Here is a 19,116-nt window from a genome sequence, read left to right on the forward strand (position 1 = left end):
CCTAACGTTTGACATTTCTATTTTAATGATTATCGTTTCTAGATTTAATATTTTCTTACTACTTCTTAACGTTTTATTTATTAATTTTCATTCTTTTTAACTCCTGATTATTTTCTTACGTTAGACAATTTTCTCTAATTTTTACATAATTTTCTAACGTTTGACATATTTTAATCATTTGAAAATTCTACTTTTAACGACTTTTTAATGTATTTTTGCATGTAAAGAATATTTTTTTAACATTTAGAGAAAAACTTATAATGAAAAAACTTAAGATTTCTTGAAATTTATACACCAAACTATCCTTGCCCAACTACGCCCCTGATCTGTAGCATATATAGGGTGGATGTGGAAGTGTTTTAGGAGTGAAATTCCAATGGGATCATCATTGAATTTTCGCTGTGACTTTATGTGAAAACTTTCGGGGTTAGAATTGAAATTATTAGTAGAATTACTTGTTGACAATAAACTCCACTTGCTTTGAAAATCGTGTGGTTGTCACACGTGCTGTTGGCTCAAATTTTCATATGCAAAGTTTACCATATCACGCCTATGTGATACGTTAAACCATTCTCTAAATCAGCATTAATAAATATTGTGAGATTGCATTCGGGGATGCATCAATTTTCCAATGACAAATATTGAGGGTGTTTTCCACATACAATTATTTTGGGGAAATTCAAACAAGTCCTCAAGCAAATTGCTTATGGTGCGATGTGGTGCAATTGATTTTCATATTTGTTTCACTTGGAATGAATTTTGGCCATAGAAATGGACTTTCTCAATTCTAAAAAGCTTCAAAAGCCATGACAATGCAAAATAATCTTGTATTGAAGCTTAAAAGTTGAATTGAATTTCAATAGAGTGTCTGCTGTGGGTTTTATGATGTTTTATTGTCAAATTCCATATTCTCCGCCTTATCTATTGCTTGGAGCATTTAAGAGAGAAAAAAAGCTCAGCTAAGCCTAAGCATTTATTTGCTCCACTGAGAAGCTTTTTTTCTCCACTCAGCTATGTATGTATATAATTCTTAAGGCTCGTGCAAAGACAGAACGCAAAAAGAGAGGAAAAAAAAGAAAATCTCCGTCAGCTATAAATCAACAACACTTTCCTAAGTTCTCCATTGCGCGAGGGGTAAATTTATGTAAATGGCATCGAGTCCGATTTCTGCAAACAATAAATAATTTTCTTTCACTTCATTCTAACTAATAAAACAAAAAAGAAAGTGACAAGGGAGGTATGGGGAGTGGGAACAAAAATGAGGAGGTAATGATAAATCGATCCCCTTGACACGCAATCTGGGGCTGTTGAGAAAATGTGTAACAAGTTACATCATAATCTCCATGTTCTGGAAGCTTTTCTTTTTCGAACGACTCCCTTCGCCCCTGTAGGGAAAACTTTCATTGAGATTTGCGGTGGAAGAACGAAGGGATTATCTCGAGAAGTTTCGCATGCAAATCCCATTGAGTTCTCGGGGGTGGATAAGTATAATTTTGTCAGCTACTTTCATTTCAATTTAAAATGCATAGACTCCCACTACTTCCACCCCTTCCCAGCCTCCATTTGAATGCGACGATGCATAAGTGGAAATTGGAGTTAATTGAGAATGAAAATTGCTTGTGGTACTTACAGACAGAGGGTTTGAAAGTGAATAAGAAGAAATTGTTGAGGCTGAATGACTTCTTTGTGGCTTCTCTACATAAAAATCCCCACTTGCTTTTTGTTGCTGGCGACAAGCTTGTAGGATATATAGCAATCAATATGGAACCATAACATCAGCAATTTCATCCTCCAGGACATGCACCCATAAAGAAAATAAATAGCCAAACCCTCCATCAATTGTTCTTCTGACACCCTCGCACAAGTGCCTCCGAGTATTTACTTCTGAAATGGAGCTCCCTCAGCCCTCCTTCTTCCTCCACTTCTCTCTCTTTTTTCATGCTTCACACCAAAAGCTCTGCAAACTCTTCGCACTCCTTCTTATGACCTTTTTTTCTTGCTCTCTGCAACCTCTCCCTGCCTATACACCACGCGAAGAAAGAATCGCGATAAAAAGGCGAAACTTCATGGCCTGAATTTAATTGCAAAATTAACGCAACACCACAAATTATCGCAAAGTAATCGATAAAAAAAGTAAATAAATATCGAGAATTTATGGGTACAACCTGAGACGGACCCAGGAGAGACGCCACAAAAAAGCTAAATAAAATCATGACGTGGGTAAACATAAATTAAGGTTTCTGTGGACACAATCATGGCGCACAAAAAACATGCAAATTTGGTTTGGGAGATTTTATAAACACACAAAAACCCCCTCCTGATCAGGATTACCCTGTCAGGATACAAAATGAGCGATTTATTTAGCTAACGAGAATTTTCTTTTTAATAACACCCCTAAATTAACATTGATGGGGATCTAAAATAAAAACAAACAAGCAGTTTTTTGGTGTTTATTTTGGGATTAAAATAGTGAATTTTACACAAATAGAATTACCGGGAACTATAGGAGAACGTGGCCCAATTACTACCTCCAAAGGACCACGCAGAATGAGAAAAAAATGGTATAAAATAAAAAGGATTTTGTTCTTAAATTTGGTATCATTTTAAAGCCCATTTAATGCTTCTTTTACTCTCATAACTAACTACATAAAAAGTTTTATCAGTTTTAAGTAATAGCGGGTTAAAAAAATGTTGAAAGGGATCGGAATTGAGCCACGTTCCCCTACATAATTCTGAAAAAGGATTTTTTTTTCATAATTCTAAGCAGAAAATTTTTAAAATCGTAAACTGGGATTTATTTTAGGAGCAATTTTATGGCTTATTTGTAAGAAACATTAATTGGATTTTTAGGGAAAACTTCACTGAAATAAATCCATTACGCTCGCCCCTAAAAATGTTTTCAACAATCATTTGATAAAATTATACAATGATCTTAAAAACGTTATTAACGGAGATGAAAATTGTAGTTGTCAATTTTGAACTTTCCGAAAAAATTTTAGCTAATTTTACTCTAAGAATCTAATCAATGTTTCTTACAAACTTAGTCTTAAAATTGCTCTTAAAATATAATGCCAAAATATTCCATTTTATGGAAATTTTTAGAATTCGTATAAAAAATTCAATTAAGGAAGATAATGTTCCAGAAATATTAAAGCAAAATAAAATTCTTCAGTTAAATTTCATTGCAAGCTTGCAATTTAAAGATGAAAGTTGAAAGTCATTAAGCTTACAAGTTTAAGAAGCGTTTTCCCATCTCAATAAATCTACAAAACTTTGATTCTTGTTGATTCAAAGAATCCATTTGACACCCCCTCAGTGTTCTCGTTTAGCACGAACGTAAGACAAAAGAAAATGGTTTTATATTTCAATATTCAATCACACAAAGTTTCGTAGAGCTTTAGCAATTTATGTATGTATATAGTTTAGTTTGGAAAATTCTCAGAACTTGAAGTGCTTTTGGGAATTATTCATTTTGCTTTATTGCACATTCTTCGAAATCCTTCTGCGGATTTTCTGCGAAAACTGCATTTAAATTCAATAGAGAGGCAAAGTGAAAGGGGTGATAGTTTACGAAAATTGCAGGCAAACAACAAAACTTACTGACCTACATAATTTCTGTCTGTACAGTTCTCCCGCAATATTGTTTTATCACTTCATTTTAATTGAGATCAGACGACGATGATCTTTTAATGGGAAAATTTTTACAATTCTGAGAAAATGGGTCATGTGAAAATTAAAAGTTTTTAAATGAATTTAAAGTAATTTAACTTTTTTTTTTTTAAATATTTTCCTTGTTCAAACTGCTTGAATGTTAAAGCTTTTGAGAGCTTCTACTTAATTAGATAAATAAGGCAAAAATGAATTTTCAAATGTGATACTTTTTTTTTTATTAAATTCTCCTAAAAATAAATTCTCTCGTGCTCTTGAGACGGCTTTGTATTTCAAGTACAACACATTCTACATTTTTTTGGCAATGAAATTCAATTCTTGGAGGAATTTATTTTCCCAAAATAGCCCAAAGATTTAATGGAAAACGTGAGAAAAATTAAAGAGAAAAGCTTTCATGTGAAAAAAAATCCATAAGAATTGAAAGCTTTCCATAAAATGGAAATGCTGAATAATTTTTTATACGTTTTTGCATTTCTTTTTAAATGGAAAACTTTTATTTTATTTGAATAAAAGATAATTTCATTGTATAGGTTCTTATTTCATAAGAAAAGACTTTCTAAAAATTTTTCGGAAAGAGCTTTCACTTGAGAAAATGCATTAGAAGACTTTTCTCTCCAACAAAAAAAAAACTAATGGAAGTACTGAAAAGTTTGAATATACATATCTATTAATTTATATACATATGTATGAGCTTTTATATGAAAGCTTCACTAAATTTATTCTATTAGAAATTCTTTGATTTCTTCCCAAAGCATTGAACGAATATGAATTTATCTTTGTAAAAAAAAAATCTATAAAATCTCATAAAGATTTTCCATTTTTCTTCTATTTCAATTGCAGGTTGTTCGAGCTGCTAGTCCGGCTCTATTGAGAGTAATAGCGTTGGGAGCATTCTTCATCTATTGCACGGTAAGTTATTTTAATAAATTCCTCGTCAGTACCCATATATTCCATCTGCACAACATGGAAGGAATATTTTCCATGCCATAAAATCTATGTTTTATAGGGAGGCAAAGACGTTACTTCCATTTCGGTCGGGGAGGGATGGGTATTTCTAAAAGATTTAAAGTTGATTAATTTTGACGAATGACATCCAAGATGATGGATTACTCGGGGAGATTTTGCTGTTCCTATGAGAAATTGCTCGTGAAGATATCCTCTTTTCCGCAGAATTAAGAAGTTTATCGTGGCCTAAGCAAAGATCATCGCAGCTTTGTATTTGCACAAGAAAGATGTTTTGTTTGCCGAAGGTTCTTTATCTGTCTCTTGTTGGGTGAATAAATTTTCCAAGAATGAAAACTGACACAGGAAAATATTTAGATGTCCCCATCCCCGTCTCTTTCGCAATAGGACTGCGGTACAGCGCAATTTGCCTCGTAGGATTATGAAATTTCTCATCAACTCCAAAGGAAGAACAATTTCTAGAAAGATTAATTAGTGATAGAAGGGGCCATTCTGTTAAAAATCTTTCCTTTTGCTCTCTTACAAGGCGTCAGTTTTAAGATTTTTGGTGTTCTATGAAAAATATTAGAAGATTTTTACAAAAGAAATCTTTTAAAATATTTCTGGCTGTTTTTTAGAACAACGAATCCTTTTTTAATAAAATTACAAAGAACGATTTAAAAGCAAAAATTTTTAAAATTTAACAAATTTTCTAGTTATAAGAAAATAAAAGAAAAGATTTTTGACCGAATCACTCCAATTATTAATATTATATTTTATCCTTTTAAAAATTTTATAAAAATCGTAATTAGATTTTTAGCTAATGGATATTTTTTTTAAAATTTAATTGACATAACTCTCAAAAGCGAACATCCAATGAAATTTTTTGTGTGAAATCAACGAGGGGAAAAACACTTTTTCTCTCTAAATAAAATTCCCATACATTTGCTCATGCATATTCTGGATTATTTTTAATTGCTGCACGAAATAATTGACACAGAATATGGGAATTTTATTTCACAGAAGAGTAGTTTGACAATTGTGTTGAAAAAAAAATATGCACGTCTCTTTTTTTTGGTGTTTGGAAACTACCATGTAACAAGGGTAGTAAGGGGCAAATAAGTTCTTAAATTTAAAAACTTCTAGGTGATTTCACTAAACGTTGTAACGTAAATTGTAAAATTTCTTTAATTTTCTTATTTTTTTATCATCAAAATATTTCTTTCTAAGGTGAAAATTTTTTTTATTTTCTTTTGAACGTTCTTTAGTAAATGATTTTAACCTCTGGACGCTTTTGCTGGCCACTGTGGCCAATTTGATTTTTGAATCGTCACAATGTGATTTTTTAGCCTATTGTGGTAAATTCTCGTGAAGTTCAAATTATTGCAAGTTCGTTGGAAGAAAATTTGATAAAATAAAAACGTTCTTTCAAGAGAAAATTAAGATTAAAGTTTGAGGTTAGGTTTGATGCAGCGTAAAAAACTTAACCTCAATTTTTTTGTTTTAGGCAGAGTATAGTTTAGAATAGACTGTGAAGCGTTTTAAATAACATCTCCATTGGGATTTTTTTTAGTGTCGCATTTTCTTGTATCAACATAACCTCACTTTTTATTTCGCGAATTTTGACTTCAAAACGTTATGCTTTTTTTTACTATGCCAAAGAATTTAATTTTAATTAAAAAGTTAAAATAATTTTATTTAATAATTCAATTAAATTTCCCATAAAAACGGAAAACTTTCCTCTCTTTCCTTCCCTTTCCCAACATAATAAAACGAAATGATAAGCCCCTTAGTGCTAGTGACATATTTTATTTTAAACTTCTCAAAATTCATTTAACAGCAACGGAAAAAAAACTCAACACAAAAATATCAAATGCGTGGATATTTTTGCGTGAATTCTTTCATTCATTTTGTTCAGGTAAAATTGCAATTATTCGCTATCGGGAAAAAGAGCTTTTGTAATGATTTGTTGATTAAAATCTCTCTTGAGGTTTGGTGTTTAAGGAAAAAGGTTTTCTGTATATAGATTTGTGAATCACGCGATATTCCATTTACTCCACTTCATACTAAATGAGGCGGCTTCCATAAGGGGTGGTTTGGCACGGGGTTAAATCTCTTACAGCGATAAATTATCAATATTGCCCAGAAAGTTTGTGCTGCCACCCTCTGGTTAAGAATTTATGTATACAAACGCACCCCCTTCTTGAATGTACACGAAGCATGCAATAATGGGTTTGCCATTTGAGAGTCTATATAGTTCCCAATTGACCAGAAGATTATTATATGCGGAGAATTCTTATACAGGATTTGCCATGTTCCCCGAATAGGCGGTGAGGGGAGGGGGTACCCTTTAAACAATTGCCTCCCACTTAATTGCAAATTCAGTGCCGTTAATGAAGCACTCAATGGGTTAAGGTGAGCAGGTGATCATTAATTTTACACCACCCTGAGCTTAATTATTCATCTCACACCTCGCACGGAATTACTTTGGCACGGGAACACCCCCATAAATTCCCATTGTTATTAATATTTTTGTTGCAATTTTTACAACCAACCCGACTTAGTGTTGGCATTATGGGGTAGTTATGAAGAAAATTGTGCTTCCCTGCACTCATGGACCCGGAAAATAAATTTAGTCTCCACCCCACAAATTTGCATACACTAATTGTCCCGTTGGAAAGCATATAGAGGGATGTTTCTTTTCTATTTTTTTTTATTTTAATAATTAGTCCTACCACTTGCTTCTATTTTTTCTCCCTACAAAAGAATATTATTATACATTTACATTGAATTTTCTTTTTTGAAGCCAAATGTCGAGCTTGTGAACAATAGAAAAGCTAATTATCGTAAAATTATGCAACACATTTTAATTTGCAAACACAAAATGATGTTGTTAGAGCATCCAAACAGAGAGATAATGTTTATGCAAGGAGACAATCTCACAGAGAGAATGCATCTATTTGCACTGAAAGTACCACGCTTGCAAACTTCCATAATTAAACTTTCGCAGAGCTTTTGCAGTAGAACATGGGGTGAACATTAGGAGCTTGATTGAATTGTTAATTTACCCAGGGACGTACAATGAGATATGTATTTACGTGTACACATACTAAGAAGTTTCCAAAATTTCTCAACATATGGAAAGGCAGTTGAATGAAATTTATAGTGTTATAGAGGTAAATTAGGTAAAAGAGCTTGCTTTATTGAAAATGTCTAACGAAGGATTACGGAGCTTTCTTCCCACATAGATCACGTGAAAGCTCACAATAGGGTTGACGTGAGTGGATTAGAAGGTTTCCCCTGAGGCTTCCTTATTAGGCATCCAGTTACTTTTTAAATATCTGCAAAGTAAATTAGAGTTCAAATTCCATTGAATAGGAGAGACTGGGGCTATTAAATAGCATTTAGAATTTCAGTACAAATATTCAGGAACTTACTAGAGATGTTTATTTGCCGAATATTCTGATTTTTTCGTCGAATCATTTGATATTGTGGAATTATCTGATTATCTTCATTCATTTCTTGGTAAAAAAAATTATAAGTAGTGGCTAGCGGGGTAAAAAAAGTCACTTTACGGTTTAAAAAAAAAGCTTAAAATATCATATATTCCAAATAGATAAAGCGAAATAGCTCAACTCTTTCTCAGATCATTTTGTTCTATCTAACTCGCAAATATGATATTTTGAGCTTTTTCCAAACCCTGAAGTGACTTTTTTTTGCCCCGCTCTACTTTAACTAATTTTTTGGCTATAATTTAGAAGTTTTCCGACAACTATAAAGAGTTTTTCTTCTCCTGAAAAAAGCTCTTTTTATTTAAACGCAAAAGCTCCACAAGAGACCTCCAAATGCATTTATGGGACAAAAAGAAAAACAAAATTTTGAGGAAAATCACTGAAAATGTATTTTCCGGCCGTTACAATGCGAAAAATTAATCTTTTTTTATAAAACAAGAATCGGAAAAAGTTGATTGAGTGAAGAAGTTCTCAGACTATGCTTAGATATCTCTGGCGAGTCTCTGCTGAGCGGGTATCTCTTTGACATATTATAAAAATATGTTTTGAGTGTTTCACCAGCATTGAAGAATGTTCTTGGAGCTCCTTTGTCTGTGCAATGTCACCCCGGAGATTTCACTCGAGAGCTTTTAGTCACAAATACACTGTCAAATTTTTTTATTCAAATCTAAAACAGATCTGCATTAAAAGAAAAAAATAATTACAATATATGGCTAGTTGTCTTAAAATTACATTTATTGAGTTTTTCCTAAATTTTGTCTTTTTTGTCCACAATAAAACTTACAAACTCGATTGATATCTATTTTACAAAATAAAATTATTTTGTTTACATTTTATTTAATTTTTTTTTTAAAAATGTGTAATTTGTTGTCACGGTGTGCTGAAAGAGATTCAAAAAAAAAGTATTTTCTTTTTACTATAAATTTCAATTTTTTTTTTGTAGAACACGGAGGGTGTTAGTCGATCATCAATTCAAAATGAACCGATCCTATTCTCTCCTTACGATCATGGTGAATATTCTTAGCCCATGCTTTGCATTCAATATTTATAATGATGCCACCTTTAAGGTAAAAATATTTTATTAGAAAAAGTTTTTTTTAAAGAAAAGAAAAAGAATTTTTTGAACTTACGAACTGGACGCACAAAGTGGACAGCAACCAGGGGACTTAGGTATCCTTCTGAATTTTCATACGGATAGAAGTATCCTGGGAATCCCTGACGTGGATAATACCGCACAGGACCCACATTCTCAATATCGGCAGGATTCTCCCCCTCACATGATACCCAAATTGTATTGAGCTGTTGAGTTACAGAGAAAAGAAAATATTTGAAATTCTCTATAGAAAGACATTATTCTCAGTTAGAATTCCATACTGTATGTGGAGTTTTGACTTCTTCCTCGCGAACGAGATCCTTCAATTGCTGCGGCATCCCATCGGGCAGGTAGTGGGAATCATTGTAGTATTCAGGGATCCATCCGTAAATTTTGTTGAGCTTCAAGAAGACACACGGGGAGCTTTTGTGGTAATTGTAGTTATTTTCCTGTGTACAGGGAGTCCAACTCTTGATTTCCACATCACACACTTGACCAGGTGGGGGTGGTCGTTGGTAGTCGCAATTGTAAATATTTTGACCACGACCCGGTGTCAAACCAGGTGTTTTGTACACTTTAAAAGAAAAAAATTGTCTTTTCTTTAATATTCTTTGGTATTAACACACCAAAGAATAGCCTCTAGCTGTAATTATATTGGAGGAGAAAAATTTAAAACAAAATCGTGATAATTGAGTGATAAAATTGAGCTATTAAGTCACCACAAGGATTTTCTATTTTGAGAAAATCACGTAATTTGCAAGTAAGCTCTTTAGGCACGATCGTGCAAATACTCTTTAAGCGATTCTTGTGACAATTCTACCAAAAACGAAAATATAAATAGACAAACATTTTGCATTATATATTGCATAACAAGAAATTATTCTTGCGGTCATGTTAAGATTAATAAGATTTTGCTGTTGTTGATTTTCTTTCTTAATCCATTAATAAATTACATTATCTATGTAGCTAAAGAAATAAAGAAAAGCGATGCGTGTATTAATCAGTTGGTTGTCGTCAGGCTTATTCAGCTGTACATTTCTAAGCGGCTTGACCGTTCAAACCAGAGCTTTCGACCCTAATTTCTTCAGTGGTTTTCCTTGTCGTTGCTTGAGAATTATCCTCTTCTTTCAACGTTTCATACATTTGTCAGAATTTTCCACTGAGATTTTCTTTTATTTTAATTTTTAATTTCCGCTTCTTGATATTTAATTAATTAATTTTCAGGGGGGTACTCAACTCCGAGAAATCAATACTTTTCGTGAAGAAATCGTCGATACCGATCAGACGAAGGGATTAATCAAGGGGTGTTTATCTGGCGAATATTTTGGCTTTTCAAACGAATCATCTTAATATTTGGCTTCACATTAACATCTTTTGCTAAAAACTGAACAACTCAAAACCGAAAAAAAATCCAAAAACGTATTTAGAACTTTTTAGTTTGAATTAAGTCTTTTTTTGGGTTTAATTTACTGATTTTTAGCATTAATTTACTATTTCTTTCGGTTGAATTTAGTCCTTTTTTAAGGCTTATTGATTTTTTTTTCAATATGTACCTACAGTTTTTGGATTGAAAACTAAATATTTATTGACTTGAATTTAGTCTCTTTTTGGCTTGATTTTACTGCTTTTTAGCTTGAATTTATAACTCTTCGGCTTGAATTTACTACTTTTCGGTTTAATTTAAGAATTTTATGCTTGAATTTAACATTTTTAGTGTTAGAATTATATTTGAATTTTCTTGGCAAATCATCTGAATATTAGCGAATAAATCCAAGTATTTTCAAAGATCCGAATAATTTCGTCCAGATAAACCCCCCTTGGGATTAATTTACAAAATTCCACTTGCAATCGAAACTACATTTAATTAGCTTTCGATTAAAAAAAATTACCTGCTAAGAATTCGTTGAGAGCCTCCGTCCACACGTTATAGTTCTCGTAATCAGTACCTTTGTACCAAATTAAAGTACTCTCAACATTCTCTTCTGGTGGTAGTGGTCTAAATCCCAGTCCTGTGTGAGAAAAAAGAAATGTTTGCATTAACAACGACCCAATTGGCCAACAAACGTACTCGAAAGTAAATCAATTATGTATGTATGTCACAGAGCAAGTCATTCTCGAGACATTTATTCTCACCTGGATTTGTTCCAATCAGAGATTTATTCATTTTCCATTTTGGTATGCGAGGATCGAGTGTTTGGAAGAAGACCCACATGCAGATAGCCACGAGAGCTGCCAGAACGCCATAGAATACAGTGTAGAAAATTCCAATTTTAACTGAAAAATAATTTTAAAAAAAACACATTCATTAGAAAATTTAAAATTTTTCAATAAAATTGAATTTTTTTTTGGATTTTTGATGAAAATCTGAAAAAAAGACTTCGGGAAAATAATTCTAATTAAGGCAATATTTGAGATTAGAGGAATTCCATTCTTTAAAAAATTGTTGCAGGTATTCATTTTATGGTACACAATCTGTGCCAAGTTTATTTTATTTTCATTTTAATTGCTTCATTAAGCACTGCTCGTTTATTCAAAAGCACGTACATACAATGACTAAAATATTAATAATTAACTTTTATTTTAAAATTGTCATTTTTCCATTTATTGCAGCAAAATTCAACAGTTTGGTATTTTTAATATTATTATTATTAAAAAAATCTTTATAGATGATTTAATTTTCAATTTAATATAATTTGGAAGTAATAAGATTATGCTCTGTCTTATTGGAGCGAGTTCAAGCCGCTCTCTTTCATTAATTAATTGTTATTGAGTGAGTCATATTACAGAGAAAGAGAGAATTTGATGTGATGATATGAGATCTTTCTAAGGAGTTTATTCAGGTACATATGGGTGTTGCCCTGATTCGAGGAAATAACTTTGACCAGCATTATCTTTCAGAGAATTAAAAAAGAAAAAAAACCGGCAAAGAAAACTTATTTTGAATGTTTTGAAACATTTAAAGAGGCAAATTGCGCTTCTTTTATCAGATCTTTTCTATGTGATTCAAGTGAAAAATGGATCAGTTTCTTTGGCAATTTTTTATTCTCTTTTTAGCTGTGATTTTTGATTCTCTAAAGGTTTATGTGGGGCAAAATTGTTTCCTCATGCCATATACACCTGAATAACCTCCTTTGTGAGTCAACCCAAAGTTCAGAAACGTGCTGGAAACTAAATTGAACGCACACAAAATGTTGAGGCGATCAATGTTGGCGTCAAAGAGAGACAATACTACCTGACTAACGTGGGTCAGGTACTTTGTCGGGTAAGCTACGGGACAGAGATGATTATTGCAGGTATATATGACACACCTGTGTGAGACCAAAACTATCGGAAAGAAAGAGAGGTTTCTTCGAATGAATGAAAAGCGTTCTATTTGATTATTCTCTGAAGATTAGAAGATCTGCAATAATTGCAGCAGATGGGTTAAAGCAAGTGCACTAAAAATACCCACGATATAAATGTGCTTAGTCCAAGATTTGACTCATGTTATATTTTGCATTTGAAATTTATGGTGTGGCCTATAATTAGCACAAAAACCATCACGATGTGTCGACAAAATAATGCCAACGTACACAGAAATTTGCAAGCAAATGCATTTCCTTTGGTGAATGGTAACAAATAAATTTAATTTCTCCTTACAATGCCCTTGCCTGAGGAAAAATTAGAGAATTTTCAATTTAATTTTAAAAGGGGAAAATTATTGATAATTTTAAAAATTTCCCAAATCACCCGGAATTGCGTGAGTGCGAGTGAGATGAATACTGGAATTGTTTTTTTTTCCGCGTTGGTTTCAAGATATGGGCAGGGCACCTCTAACAACAACATCATGACGCCCAAAGATTGCGCATGAAATTCAAACTTACCCCAAGACTTTCCCGAACGTCCCATCACGGTTCCTTTATCGGAATTGTAGAGAAATTGCCATAAACTGAAGGGTTCTGGACGCCTTCGAACGTAGAAGGGTTCATCCATCTCCATTTGTGGGAAACCACCGTGTACTTTGGACATCTTTTCTTTACTTCTTTATTGTTAATAAAAAAAAATTAAGAGATTCCTCGCTCTATCACGATTCTTTTCCTAATACACTCACGAATAATTCACAAGAAAAAATATTTTTTCTTTACTTTAGGAAGACACTGAATGTGTTGAAAAAAAAATTCCTCAGGTAGATGATCCACCCAAAAGTGGTGCTTGTTAGAGAATTGTAAAATAGTCCATTGAGCACTGCACGAATGACTCTTAAGCAATGATCCGAATTTTCCAACCACCTGCCCTACTCCCCGTGATTTCCCTCTTTCCACGAAATCACAAACCCAACAAACAGGTGGGATTATGTAAAAAGTCTAATAATAACTTTTGGGGTAGAACACGGTGAAAGGAGCAACTATTCCAAACTGAATGCCGATCATTGAGACACTAATCCCAACTCTCAAGCATAGTTTCAGCCAGACTTGCTTAAACAACACCATTGAATGTGAAGATGTGTGCCTCATGCCACGCCGCCAAGCTTTACTACCACAACGGCAAACGTGGAGAGGGTCCACACACACCTCTTACCCCTTTTCGCCATCCCCACTCCCCTTTGACCGCTACGCAAGGGTCATCACGTGCGAATCCGTGATGTCGTGAGGAGAAAGTCATTGACACAGGCCCGGAATAATTTCATTCATTCTCACCCACGAGCATAATGACTCACTGATATAAACGTTGCGTGTACATAGGAGAATACATATGAAAATATTCTCTGAAAAAAATTTGAACTTTCACCTCTCTATCCCCACCTCAAAGTTTCTTGCACTACATTCATCACACTCTGTATGGTTTCATGAAATATATCTAAATTAGGAAATATTTCAAAGATAAATGTTGTGGAAATTACAATAAGAAGTGTTCTAAGTTCTATGGTTCTAAACATTATTACATTTTCTTCTTGATTCGTTGAAATTGTTATTCTTTTTGGACTGAGAGATTCTAGAAAGTATAATTTTAAATTCTTTAAAATTTCTTCCAGAATTTCATGGATTTTTCAAAACATAATATTAATATATTTGTTTGTATTGTACAGTATACATTTTACGTCTTTCTACTCCGCTTTGGTCACTTCTCACCAAGTTCCCCTCCAATTAAACAATCTCTCAGAACAGAACAATGTGTTATAGCATAAAGCCAGTGAAGCATAAACTTTGGCGGTTGTATTAGTATAAACGTCATAGCGAAATTTGCAAAGATGAGCAACATAAAAGACATAAAGATATGTAGTGCAAACTGGAATGTTTTTTTTTCTCTATGTGTATGGCAATTTGGGAATGATTCATAAGAAAAATTACGCATACAAATGAAGAAGAAATAGTAAAAAAAAATGAAGAGAATAAGAACCCTATAAAGTTTTCCCTAACCCTCAAAAAAAAATTTAGAAGCCACATAGGGGTTGCTATTGAACATACAACAAAAGGTGTGTCCTTTTATATACTTACGTGAAAAGTTAGATTTTTTGGAAGGGTGAATATGTATAATTAGGGGAGACCAGGGCTAACAATGTCAGTCATATTTCCCAATGAAATAAAGCTTAATAATTAAAAAAAAAAAACAATGTCATTACGCAGGAAAATTCCTATAAGAATAACATCGATGAAATTTCTATCCTTTTTGGGAATCCCCCAGATTAAGATTATGCAAATTTACCCTTTCAGGTCCATTGGGTCATACGCTGACCCAAAGGCTCTATTTTGAAAATGTTTCATTTTGTATAGTTATTTTATGAATATTGAGTTCGAATTAGTACAAGACTATGTTTTTACAATTCCTGATCATTTTCTGATCACAAAAGGACATCCCCAAGGGCTCACAGGATCAGGAAGGACGAAAGACCGAAAATTTTTGAGTTGAGATTTTTTGCTAAAAAATATCGTATTTGAGCTCAAAGGAACCCATAAAAAATATTTTTAGTTCAATCAGCTTGCTAGATTGATCGCGGACCTGAAAAGGTTAACTTAGCTAACCCCGTCTCCCCTATTTATTGTTTTCTTTTTGTAAACCAAATGTACAGAGAGCATTAGAATTAAGTCGCATGATTGAAGCATATAAAGGAATAAAATATAAAATATGAATCAACAGAGAATACTTTTCTATTGCTTCGACTAAGCCTTAAATTTTCGTAAAAATTTTTAGAATAATTCATTATGAAAAAAAGAATCTGAAAAATATATTTTTCTAATGAATCTCAAAGGAAAGTTTCATAAGGGATGGTCAAATATTTTTCATTTCTTATTTGAATTTTTCCCAAAATGAAAAATCAATATTTGGCCAATTATAACGAGAATGGAAGAAAGTTTTTATTTATTTTTTATTATAAATTGGCTCGAAAATTGAGCGTTGAGAACTCTCGAGTTTCCAAAACTATTTGGCAACCCCTTAGTTTCTTTTTCCCTTAAAAAAAAATACAAAGAAGGAATTTAAGCTGTAATTTCTTAAATTTTTTATTAATATTTATTTAATCTTCTCTTACTCAAAATTTGTTTTTGCTTAAAAATTATTTTCAAAGAAAAAAAGATTATTTCGCGCCATGTATTGGTTAGCATACATTTAGGAGATCTTGAAATTTACGTGACTTTAGATTGAGTTATAAATCATTTATACCTTTTCAACTGACAATATTTAAATTTAAATATTTTCGTTAAAACTTGGAAATTTTTTTTCTATGCTTAAATGTCTTCTTTGGTAGAATTTTAATCAAACAGAACTTATGCAGCTCCTTTCATTCATTTCGAGAAGATTTTCTTCAAAATTTTCCGATAAAGCATAAACAATTTTTTTTCTCTATGAATACCTTTATCTCGCCTTTATCTATGGCATTGTCGCATTTGCATTACGGAAATATTACACAAACAAATCAAATGTTTTAAATTGATATGCTCTAGTTTTTGATAACAGTTCAAGGTCGCGGATTTCACTGATAAGCGGAAGAAAGTTTATTTCCTTCCAAGACATTATTAAATACCAATTTGTTCTATTAATCATAAAAGTCAATTGTTTTGGTTTTTTTTTTAAATTATGAATGAAATAATTTATTCATTTAAATTGGGACAGAATGAATTGTTCTACATATAAGTAGGTAGATTCTTTTCGTTGTAAATGATCATAATTTTAAAATTAAAAAGAAAAAAGACATGAAGATTGTATACTTACTCCAACTAGGACCTGTTCGACCAAAAACAGATTTTTTCTTTGGATCATAAATGAATTTCAGAAAGGACTCTTTCTTGGATTTCTGAACAGGACGACGGTAGTACTGTTGAAAGGCATCAATTGAGTCATCAGCATCCGTAGGCATTTTTCCTCAAACTTCTAGCACACAATTTCCACACAAAGCAGTCTGTTGAGATTTTTCTTTATTTATTTTTTTTTGAACTTTTCCTTCACTGCACTTTGGCAAAGAAAAAGAGAATGAAATAGAATTCACTGTTGAGGATCAATGTGAGTGGAAAAGAAAGCAAAGCAAAGGTCGGGAAATAAATCCGTTCACGACGGAGTGCCACAATTGACTGATCTCATAATCCCTCTTGTGTGGCGATCGTGTGGGGCACAATCAGTAAATGGGGGACTTAATGAATAGCAATTTAGTGGTGTAAGATTTCAATGGAGGCATCTCATCTTGTGCTGAAAATTCTCCACTGAAATCAAGTATATTTTCCGGAGTTAAATAAACTGATGAATATATTATGAGATAATTACTTTCTTAGCCTTCTTGGGAAAATTTATATATATCTAATTTTCCTCTTTGGCGCATAATTTAGAGAAGATTTTCCTTCTAATTCCAAACATACACATACACACGTGAATTTTGCATTTTGAGGGTCTCAATGGCAATGAGACGGTTTTCTGATTGAATTTCATTGCAATCGTTCTAATGGGTCCGTCTAAAAGCAATTTCCGGCCGTATTTATAGGTATTCATTGATATATTTTCTTTTATTGTATACCTGCCCATAAAACACCTGTTTCAGGGTGCAACCTTTCCATTCAATTGAGACGAGACGTCTCCAAAAGCTATTGATTGCTGCGGTGTACGTCATGTGATCCAATTTAGATGAATAAATGGTGACCATAAAGCACATAAGAGACACTCGCCGGGCAGTCGCGTATAATTTTTCGTGGTCGTAGGTTGAACGGAAATTACCTATTGAAAGCATGTAGCTCACATTATGAATGACATCCTGCATCTCGCGCTAGTCATTTTGCTTCTTGACACACATTCCCCCAAGTGCGAAGGAGACAAAGAATTTTCTTCCGCAGACATTATGCAAATATCTAACCACTCACTAGTCAAACCCAGGCCCCAATCACATGTGACCAAGGGGTGTTTATCTGGCGAATATTTAGTTGAGATTTTTAGGTGAATTATCCGAATATTGATGAGAAATTAAATTATTTTCATTCACAAGAAAATTTTTGGCTGATTTTCATACGTTTGTGGTTTGACTTTAATCTTTATTTCGCTCAAATTTAGCACATTTTGCTTTAAATTTAGCAGCTTTAAAGCTTTTGATCCTCAATCTGAGCTTTTTCGGTAATAAAATCGAATGATGTTTAGATTAAATTTAATAAATTATTAGCTAAATAAGTTTTAATTTAGTATTTTTTTAGGCATGAATTAAGTGCTTTCCTTCTCAATCTGAGCCTATTTAAAGCTACACACCAAATAACTTTTTCGGCTTGATTTTTATATTTTTCGGGCTTGAATTACATACCGTTTACGCATAATTTTAGTACTTTTTACAACTAAATTCAGTAGGGGAACTTGTCCCAATTTCGGCCCAAGAAAGTCCGCGCAAAAAATAGGGGCAACTGTGGCAAAATGGTGAAAATTCAAGGGTTTCGAAAATGGCCTGAAAATGCATTTCCCCGTTAAGTCAGAGAAAAAATGTCTGAGACAAAGTTAATGTTTTTTTTTACTTTCATAACTTTACATTTAAAGTTTTATCAATTTTAAGTAATAACGAATATCTAAATAAAAATAATCTTAATAATAATAATAAAAATGTCATAGCGGTTTGAAAAAGGCCGTAAGAGGTCCAAATTGGGTCACGTTCCCCTACTATAAAGGCTTATCATCCTAAATCTGAGCTTTTCTCTCGAGCTAAGACCAGAATATTTTTTTATTCTGCTTGAATTTAACACCGTTTAAGCTAAAATTTAGTACTTTTTTGTTTGAATTTTTAATCTTTTTTAGGCAATGTTGTTTCTCAATATGAGCCGTCTTAGAACTAAGAACCATGAGAAGTTTATCTGTCGATTTGTTTTTGTAGAATCATCCGAATATTTCTGAAGATGCAATGATTTTCATTCAGATAATATCCCCTTAGGAATTTACGAGAACTTTAAGCTTTGATAGAAACTTGTCTTATTTTTTTTAATTCAATTTAATTGACCCAACTTCTCCACAACCTCCCCTATAAATATTAATAGGCTGGTTAATTTCCCAAAATTTATATTACAAATACATTTGCAGAAAAAAATGGAAAATGGAATTTTCATTTAAACATAAAAGCTCCGCAAGAGACCTTGAAATGCATTTATACATTACGAGAAAAGTCACTGAAAATGTATTTTCCGACCGTTACAATGCGACAAATTAATCTTTTATAAAATAAGAATCTGGGAAAATTGATTGAGTGAGGAAGTTCTCAGACTATGCGCTATCTCTGGCGAGTCTCTGCTGCGCGGGTATCTCTTTGGCATATGTTGTAAATATGTTTTGAGTGTTTCGACAGCATTGGAGGTTCTTAGAACTCTTCGTCTGTACAATGTCACCCTGGAGACTTCGCTCGAGAACTTGGTCACAGAGCATATTGTAAACTTCTGTCGTATTCCACTTTGGTAGATTATGCTGCTTTTTTATTCT

At 32.7% G+C, this 19,116-nt stretch overlaps 2 protein-coding genes across 5 annotated transcripts in view; one reads left to right on the forward strand and one right to left on the reverse strand.

The window, feature by feature from the left end:
- LOC129791656 (uncharacterized) overlaps positions 1–19,116 on the forward strand; it is an 84,063-nt gene that overhangs the window by 47,381 nt on the left and 17,566 nt on the right. For all 3 annotated transcript variants that reach the window (XM_055829915.1, XM_055829917.1, XM_055829916.1), the window contains exon 8: positions 4,510–4,578. In XM_055829915.1, coding sequence (XP_055685890.1) covers positions 4,510–4,578 — 69 coding nt within the window. The remainder of the gene's footprint in view (positions 1–4,509; positions 4,579–19,116) is intronic.
- LOC129791675 (sodium/potassium-transporting ATPase subunit beta-2-like) lies at positions 8,764–16,755 on the reverse strand. 2 transcript variants are annotated; one of them, XM_055829957.1, is made up of 6 exons: positions 16,402–16,755; positions 11,350–11,490; positions 11,106–11,225; positions 9,498–9,790; positions 9,254–9,422; positions 8,764–9,183 (listed from the first exon to the last, which is right to left on the reverse strand). In XM_055829957.1, the coding sequence occupies exons 1-6, from the start codon at positions 16,544–16,546 to the stop codon at positions 9,080–9,082; spliced, it is 972 nt and encodes a 323-aa protein (XP_055685932.1). In that variant the 5' UTR covers positions 16,547–16,755; the 3' UTR covers positions 8,764–9,079. The 2 variants fall into 2 exon arrangements, with proteins under 2 accessions (XP_055685932.1, XP_055685931.1); XM_055829956.1 differs by lacking the exon at positions 16,402–16,755 and adding an exon at positions 13,080–13,687.

The sequence above is a fragment of the Lutzomyia longipalpis genome, chromosome 3, assembly GCF_024334085.1.
Source record: "Lutzomyia longipalpis isolate SR_M1_2022 chromosome 3, ASM2433408v1".
In the NCBI taxonomy this organism is placed as follows: domain Eukaryota; kingdom Metazoa; phylum Arthropoda; class Insecta; order Diptera; family Psychodidae; genus Lutzomyia; species Lutzomyia longipalpis.